Below are 8,923 nucleotides of genomic sequence, written 5' to 3'. Positions count from 1 at the left end.
ATTGCAACTGCGTCATCGGTACACGTCACAACATTAAAATGCCAACGAATCTGATGTAGTATAGCATAATTGTATTTTAGTCTGTAATAAACATGGTTTCCTCTTCAATAGAATAAACAATAGAATTATTCGTCTTCATTAGCTTGGTGTTAGGACGTTACGGAAGGTTTACTACATCGACTTGATTATATTACATAACCAGATGACACCTAAGACCTTGATAGAGAGGGAATTGACCAGATGGGGATTGATTCGCGCCAAACCTTTGCATGGCTCGGCACGTCTACCATTAAACCACTTGGTTTCCCCATGGTTATATTAATCTTTTTGTTTTATGTCTCCGGCTGTGGATCAACAGGTTTATCGGTGCAAATATTTTCTGAATCCACCACGAGTTCCTGTTTGCTTTCCTTCTCACGTTCGAACAGTATGACCAATTCCGTGTGTGGAGTATGTGGAAATAAATCAACAGCCATTGCTTTTTTCGCAACGAATGGTTCCCCGCGAAGTTGCTTCGAACAGGGACGCATTAAGTCAACCCAATTTTTAATAGCGCTTTGGGGAGAGCACGACACGTACACCAGCTTATCGAGTCCCCGGGCATTTCTCAATTGTGTAATAGAGCGAATGTCTGAAAGAAGAGAAGTAAAAAATCAAACTGAACCGTTCTACCAACATTTTTAGCATTACTTACGAAGTCCAGCTCTCGGCGGATCGACGATCGCTATCAAAGATTCATGCTGATCCGGCATAATGTTAGCATGCCTTATCAACGACATGATTAAATCATCCGAGTTTCCAGCAAAAAAACTACAATTCTCTATACCGTTCTTTTGGGCATTGTGTTTCGCATCTTCGATGGCTTGTTCCACGATATCGACACCAAGAACTTGTTTGCAATGGCGGGCAAAGCAAAGTCCAATCGTCCCAGTGCCACAGCAAATATCGAGAATGCTTGTACTTTTGCTTGGAGCAGCAACATCGATTGCACACTGATAAAGCACCTCGGCCGCAGGAGTGTTGATTTGAAAGAACGCCGCAGGACTGATACGAAATGTGAGACCTAAAATTGTGTCCTCGATATGTGTTTCCCCATACAAATGTTCTATAGGATTTGTGTACTGTCCTTGCTGCCGTTTTTGAATCACTTCAAAGTGGATCGAACTGATGCCTGCTTGTTTGCCCGGTTCCGATGTTAAGCACTCGACAATTGAAGACTTCATGGTCTGTTTCTCTTCCTCTGACAATGACTGTAGATGCACACCAACCACTACCATTACCTGGCCGGTAGCGTGCGACATACGCACGGTCAGTTGCCGAAAGTGGCCCTGATACGTCTCGGCACTATACACATCGAATGGGGAACTTTGTACAAACTGTTCAAAGAGTACGACTGTTTGTTTCATGCATTCTGGTATGTGCTTAAGGTGCGCTATCGATTCAACTTCTAGAAATCCATTCGAGTAGCTGCCTACTCGAAAGCCCACACGTTTCACACCTAAAGCATCCTTTCCGATAGAAAACTCACACTTATTGCGATAACCGTCTTGCATTGGGGACGGGCGAATCGGTTCAAACGCGCAAGGAAGGCCGCCGTGTAAAAGACGCTGTTTTTCCACAAAAGTTCGTAGCGTTGGAATGGAGGACCAGAGCTCTTTGCCAAACTTTTGCAACACATTTTCCATCTCCGATTGTTTCTGCTTCAATTGTTCATCATACGTGAGGTATGCGAGCGACGTTGCTGATGCTTCCACCGTGCGTCGCTTTATATTTAATGGTTCTCCTTCCGCGGTCGATGCTTCCTTGCGCCTACGGATCAGTGGATCGGGAGCAGGCTTAGCTTCAAAGGCAGACAGCGATTTGCCTTTCCATTTGTACCCATCAAGCGCTTTGATGGCTGCTTCACGATCTTCCTGATTGCGAAAGCAAATGAATATGAAAGGGCTTCCAGGCTTCATAATTTTTATCTTATTCGTAGAAAGCTTCATCTTCACGTTTAACAGCTTCTTGAGCTCCTGCAAATAATAGAATTGGCATAACTAAGGGCGTTTCAGGGTTTAACATGAAATTATTCCATTTAACTTACACCAATTCCGTAATACTTGGGAAGGCCTCGAAGTTCGATTTTGAACAACTCGGAGGTGAACCCGGTGGCATCCAGATACGCGTACTCTTCACCTTTCATTTCACTTTTATCATCATGCTTATTAGGCACCTCTTCTTTTGGAGATTCCTCAGCGATAGCAGCATCATTTTCTACTTCCATATTTTGCGCCGTTGTAAGTTTCGTATTTTTCTTGCCACTAAAAGTTTAGCAAGCCATGCAGCCGGCTCACGAATCGCAAAGCACGTGTTTTGTAAACAAAGTGAGCTGACACAATCAATTGTGACACATTCAATAACCTTGGATTTTGAGCCGCAGTGCCACTGCGATGACGTTTGCGATAGAATTCCAGTTCAGTGGATTGTGCGTTGCGATTGTGTGCGTGCAGCCATCCCTCGGTTTGTGGCCACGTCAGAGGATAAAAAACATACAATTGTTCGTTTTTTCGTGAATTCAAGTGATCCAGTGAGCGTAAGTACGATTTTTATTGGATTTTTAGCCATTTCTCCGTTCAACCCTAACGTGTCTCAGATTCTGTCGCTGACCGTATTGACAAACGGTTCCCACCTGTACCCCAGCACCCAGCGTCCCACGTATACCACAGATTCCTGCAACACTTCCATGGCGACAGTGGCTTAAAGCGCTTCCGTTCTCCTTCGAGCTTCCATTGATCAACTTTTCGTCTGCCGGTTCGGTCGATCCGACGCTCGAGACAGTGGTGCCCCGCAGTTCGGTTATATGCGAGGCTAACAGTACTTTAACTCTTGTCCTTTCATTGTCGCCAACGCGCGTGCAGTTTTCCTGTGTTCCCTGTCCCTTGAATCAACGAAAGCCGCATTTTCCAGTTTTCCTACCCCATCGAGTAAAAATGAGATTGCTGTCGGCATTCGGGCTGGTGCTTGCATTCGCCACCGTGGCGCTTGCAGCCGAAGAGGTCAAAACGGAAGATGGAGTGCTGGTACTGACTAAGGACAATTTCGATTCGGTCATCGCCAACAACGAATTTGTGCTCGTGGAATTCTGTAAGTACCTGTAGATTTATTTTTCCTTTTTTTGCGGGGTAGGGAGGGAGGGGCAATCGGAGTTTCAATATGGGATCCAGTCTGATGTTAGTGCGAAGCCGTTTCCTTAATTGTTTAGCAGTACAAACGATAGTGTAGTGGGGCAGTTTTTATATTTTTCGATTAGAAATCGTTATTTCATCGTATTTATTGCAAAAGTTTCACGATTTGACCGATTATTCCTGAAGTGTAGTGAACAGAGCAAAAATCAGTGCAAAAAATCGGACAGGCAGCAAATGACCTCAATTGTACAGTTTATTATTAGGAATGCAGTTTAATTTGTTAGAATTGGGATTTAAAGGATTCCAAGCATTTCCTTCCATTAAGGCAAATACTTATATTATGGAGATGCATAAATGCATCAAATATCCGATACGCGATAGCGAGCGCAGTTTTTAGCACAATTACGCCAACAAGTGCGTGCGGTTTGACCCGGTCAAGAAACGCAATGTCAGTCAGTTTAGCCACATTTCTCCAGGGGCTATGTTTCGGTATGTTCCTCAACGCTATATTCTGCCTGTTGGAGTATGTTATCTGTGGTTCTTGAAGGAGTTGCTCTCTCTCTCTCTTTCGGACAACCAGTTCTCAACGATAACGAAACAAAGAAAGGAACAGTCCATGTAGGAGCATGAACGCGCCGGCTCGTCTGTTAGTGGAACCGAGACGGCCAGTGGTCATGCCTCGTTGGAAGATTTGTATACGTGGAAGTTTCTTGTTTCCCTCGTTTCACCCGTTGATCGCGAAATGCCTAGCAAGCATCAACTCACTATACTGGGATTGGTGGGCAAAATTGATGATTTCAACCGGTTTCTTAAGTAGCCGGCCGGCAACTAAATGAATTTTATGCGCACTTTCAAACTGGCTGCTTCAAACTACTAGTAGAAGATATGCGCTGGTCGGACATAGCTGTTCATGGCTTCAAAATCTTTAAGAAACTAAAGATTATTATGGACGTCGTTCGGTTAAGTCCATACGGTTTTGTGATGTATTTTTCAACTATGTACGAATAATGTTACTAGTACAAAATAAACGGTTAACGGTATTTTCATACTCAAATACATGTGACAAAAGTGTTATATATATACGTACACCTGATTTTGTAATTTTCCTCCCACATTTGGTTTATCCAAACGTTGGCGAAGAATTTCGTCATTGACCTTTACGATTACGTGTACGTAAAGCGGGATCATCGTCTTGCGAATCCGCTTACGTGTTTCGATTATTTAAAAAGTCTATTGCAGCAGGCCACGTCGATAATACGCTTTCCCGTTCCCTTATCAGGTACATATCAAACCGCTCCAATTAGTGTATTAGGTTCCAGTACAAGCTTGGCACATTTTGTGCAGCCTACTTCTGTGCAAACACAGCGCGATGCTAAGAGGACTGTGAGACACGTAAAAAAACAAAAAGATGATACAGATTTTTCTCTGTGTTTACACAAATGTTTGTGTTTCGAAGTGTGTGTTGCTGCTTTGCCAGCGTATTTTTTCACCTTGTTTATCTTACGAATCACAAGAGAAGTGTTTAGGGTGTGTTCCCTTGGAAGAGCACCAACGTGGCCGAAAGCAAAACATACAAGTGACATACAAAGCATGTATTTCTTCAGTCTTGTTTTTTTTTTGCTGTGTCAAACCTAGTAGGAACAGTAGGTCCAAGGTTTAAATTTCGAACAGTCTCCTTAAAGCCCGCCCTTTGCACAGCAATACCATATATAGTTTCTTATCAAATGTCTCAATGTAATGTTGCGGAGCAATTGGGCTGCGGTGTAGTTTCGTAGCTCTCATATCAGTTACAAGTATCTTAACAAAACGATAAATTCGCTCGTTCTTTGTGAATTTCCGCCACACAAAAAGCTATTTTTTCGGCTGTAAAATTGATACGAGTAATTAGCGAGCCGGACGTGATATTGCCGTACGTGTATACACATTAGAAGTTTGTTGAACACATATTTTCCATAACATCCATTAGGAAAATTGACAAAGTAAGGTAGAGAATACATGCACCATCGGGAGCTACGAAGACTAAGATGCGTCAGTAAACCGGTTTTTCTAATAAGCTGCTCAGCAGCCGTGACGTGTCGATTGGTGAGGCAAGACTGTAGAAACCAACACATATTCTCCATGAATGTTGTACGCGTCAGTGGCTAGGGTCTATCGCGCATCGCCACAGCCGCTTTCGCATCTTATAGTCTTTTCTTCATCGAATGTGTACGTGTGTTTGTACCGAGATGAAACTCGCAGCCTTTTTACAGTTGCTTGCCTATTCACGAAGAAAACGCTGTCGTTTATGTTTCCGGTCATCGACCCCTATACGGTACCGGTTACGTGGAAACTGTTTCAAAAAGTAAGAGAAGCATGATTTAAAAGAGTTAACGTTTGCATTCATTAACTGATCTCTAGTCAGTAACAGCCGATAATAGATTCGATCAGTGGATTTTTTTTTCAGTTCAAGTTCAGGGTCATGTTTAATGTTTTCTTTGGCATTTATGGCTCCAATATATTCTGTTTTCCTTGGCTGCTTTTGTTGCTAACAGTATATGTATCATGCGCCTTTTAAAGTAATGTTGTAAAATATATGATAATATTAAAATCTATAATGTGTTTCTCGATTTAATAATTATTAAAAACTTATCAAAATGAAGCAAAAATGTCCTATCTACTATTTTAGGGTCTTTTGTTCACTTATTATGTTGCCTTGATGTCAAAGTAAAAATGAATGTACTTAACATACAGTTGCAAAAATATGTTCGGTTCTATAGTTGGTAATGATATATATCAAACCAAGACACAGATATCAAACCAACAAGACATGTGTAGGAAAGCAAAACAACCATCTGTAGAATTAAACCGTTGTTATCTTCATTACACACTGCCAATGACTGTAATTGGCTATGCATGACAATATATATAATCTTGTTCAAAATGAAGGGGGAAAAGAGCACGGGAGATCGGTGGTTTCGCTAAAATATAATTTACCATACAGATTATACTCATCAATTTGATGATAATGTGAAGTGCTAGTCTTCAAAACTATGAATAAATTACACGGATAACTGTACTCGCAATTTGGATTGTATTATTTGCATTTTATTGCTGATACCAATAATATAAACGGTAAACATATTTTACAGACGCTCCATGGTGCGGACATTGCAAGGCTCTGGCTCCCGAATACGCTAAAGCTGCCAAGGTGCTCGCGGACAAGGAATCGAACATCAAACTTGCCAAAGTGGACGCCACGGTTGAGCCGGAACTTGCTGAGAAGTATGGAATTCGTGGTTACCCCACCCTGAAATTTTTCCGCAGTGGATCCCAGGTCGATTATACTGGTGGACGCGAACAAGACACGATTGTATCGTGGCTGGAGAAGAAGACTGGCCCGGCCGCTAAGGAGCTCGAAACTGTTGAGGCAGCTGAAGAATTCCTGAAGGAAAATAATGTAGCTGTGGTTGGTTTCTTCAAGGATCGTGATTCAAAGGAAGCCAAGGCATTCATGTCCACGGCAGTCGCTGTTGACGACTATCCGTTCGGTGTGACCAGCAGTGAGGAAGTGTACGCCAAGTACGAAGCCAAGTGTGGCTCTGTGATCCTGTTCAAACATTTCGATGAAGGAAAGGCTGTCTTTGAAGGAGAAGCTACTGAGGAGGCTCTGAAGAAGTTTGTCACCGCCCAGGCCCTGCCATTGATTGTTGACTTTAGCCACGAAACGGCCCAAAAGATCTTCGGTGGAGAAATCAAGAGCCACCTTCTGTTCTTCATCTCAAAGGAGGCTGGACACCTGAAGGAATTCGTCGAACCGGCCAAGGAAGTTGCTAAGAAGTTCCGTGAACAAATCTTGTTCGTTACTATCGACGCCGATCAGGAGGACCATACCCGCATCCTAGAATTCTTCGGCATGAAGAAAGACGAAGTCCCTTCGCTCCGCATCATTCGCTTGGAGGAAGACATGGCCAAGTACAAGCCCGAAACGAATGACCTATCAGCAGACAAGATTCTTGAGTTTGTGCAGTCGTTCTTGGATGGCAAGGTGAAGCAGCACCTGCTGTCACAGGACTTGCCCGAAGATTGGGACAAAGAGCCAGTGAAGGTGCTTGTAGCCACCAAATTTGATGAGGTTGCGTTCGATAAAACCAAGGACGTGTTGGTAGAATTCTACGCTCCGTGGTGCGGCCACTGCAAACAGCTGGTGCCGATCTATGACAAGCTCGGAGAGAAATACAAGGACAGTGACAGTGTAGTCATTGCTAAGATTGACGCAACTGCAAACGAGTTGGAGCATACTAAGATTTCCTCCTTCCCAACAATTTACCTGTACCGAAAGGGCGACAACGAGAAGGTGGAGTTTAAGGGCGAGCGTACGCTGGAGGGTTTCGTTAAATTCCTGGAAGGCGAAAAGGATGAGGTACGTTTGGACTGCAAGTGCTTTATGCTACCGGCATGTAACGCTAATGTAACCGAATTTTTCTTTTCACCAAACAGCAACCAGAAGAAGAGGAGAAGGACGATAAACCGACGAAGGACGAGCTATAAGCGTGAGGAGAGCGGGCTTATAAACAACACGATCGTCAACAGTGTCTGCCCTAGATCGTTAAATCTGCGGGGAAGGAAAAGCAACAAAGTGAATTAATACCATAACAAACTACAAAAATATTCTAAGTCCAAATCACCATCAAAACAATACAGTAATGTTTCAGTTTCATAGGTTCTCAAGCGTTATCGACTAGAAACATCATGTAACGAACGCCCGTGAAGCCTAAAAAATCATAAGTGAAGCAACTTAAAAATTCAAAAGAATAGAAGAGATAGCTTATGCATAATAGTAATATAAAACATCGCAAAGAGACTGTAATATACTATATTTTATGAAGGAAACTGTAATATGTTAGATGAAGCGATATAGATAAATTACACAAAACGTCTGAACATCTGATAGGCCCACTATTCAAGATCTCTACATTTTTGCAATAGTTATGTTTGCATTCATTTGTTTTCGCGACCTTCCTTACAATCGCTCCTTCTTCCTTAGTTAATTTGAAAGCTTAACATAAATAAGAGGTAAGCTCAACAGATTAATTAACACTGAAGCGCAGCCGAAAAAATCGAGCAAATTGGTTATCCATCAGTAGGGGAAGATCGGACTACTAGGACAGAAGCAACAAACACAGTATGGTGGTGTATGAATTCCATGTTAAAACGAAAATTCCAAAACTATGGAGAAACAGGTAGTGACTAAACCAGACAAAAAATTGCATTTGATAGATTCTTCGTTAAGAACATGCCGAGAAGAATGTTATATTAACATTAGGATATACATCTCCGTCGATTTTCTACGATGGACTAAAGGCAGAAGAATTCTTCCTTCACACAACAAAGATACAGAGTCAACATTCACACACACACATTCACAGACACAAACACCAACGACAAACCATGTAATAACACTCGAGGCATTAAAATGAAAACTTAACAAAACTGAAACATTAGCGGATTTTTTGCAGCTTCTTGCGAAGTTTGTTTTTATATTCAGAAAGAACCGCGTCATTTTCCCGGTTGGCCAAACGGGCCACGATTGCAGGACTATCCAACGAGCATGGTTTTTTTTTTATTTTAGTTATAAATTTTATTCCATTAACTCATACCTGTGTTGGAGTTGAAACTGAACTCATACTGATCCTAGAACAGATCAGAATCCCATACCGGTCTTGGAACCGATGATGATGAACCCATACCGCTGCTGGAGTTGAAGTTAGAGCCATACC

At 42.3% G+C, this 8,923-nt stretch overlaps 2 protein-coding genes across 2 annotated transcripts; one reads left to right on the top strand and one right to left on the bottom strand.

Moving 5' to 3' along the window:
- Nucleotides 1–54: 54 nt before the first annotated feature.
- On the bottom strand, nt 55–2,440 carry LOC120901397 (tRNA (uracil-5-)-methyltransferase homolog A). The gene is made up of 3 exons (XM_040309310.1): nt 2,087–2,440; nt 695–2,015; nt 55–631 (listed from the first exon to the last, which is right to left on the bottom strand). Exons 1-3 carry the CDS (start codon nt 2,264–2,266, stop codon nt 333–335), a joined length of 1,800 nt encoding a protein of 599 aa, XP_040165244.1. The 5' UTR covers nt 2,267–2,440; the 3' UTR covers nt 55–332.
- A 24-nt stretch (nt 2,441–2,464) lies between these two features.
- LOC120901404 (protein disulfide-isomerase) lies at nt 2,465–8,642 on the top strand. The gene is made up of 4 exons (XM_040309322.1): nt 2,465–2,575; nt 2,901–3,126; nt 6,296–7,566; nt 7,644–8,642. The coding sequence occupies exons 2-4, from the start codon at nt 2,973–2,975 to the stop codon at nt 7,692–7,694; spliced, it is 1,476 nt and encodes a 491-aa protein (XP_040165256.1). The 5' UTR covers nt 2,465–2,575; nt 2,901–2,972; the 3' UTR covers nt 7,695–8,642.
- The last annotated feature ends 281 nt before the right edge of the window (nt 8,643–8,923 follow it).

This window comes from Anopheles arabiensis, chromosome 3 (assembly GCF_016920715.1).
Source record: "Anopheles arabiensis isolate DONGOLA chromosome 3, AaraD3, whole genome shotgun sequence".
NCBI lineage: Eukaryota > Metazoa > Arthropoda > Insecta > Diptera > Culicidae > Anopheles > Anopheles arabiensis.
Note: the sequence above shows the minus strand (reverse complement) of the source record. Positions and strands in the feature narration are given on the sequence as shown.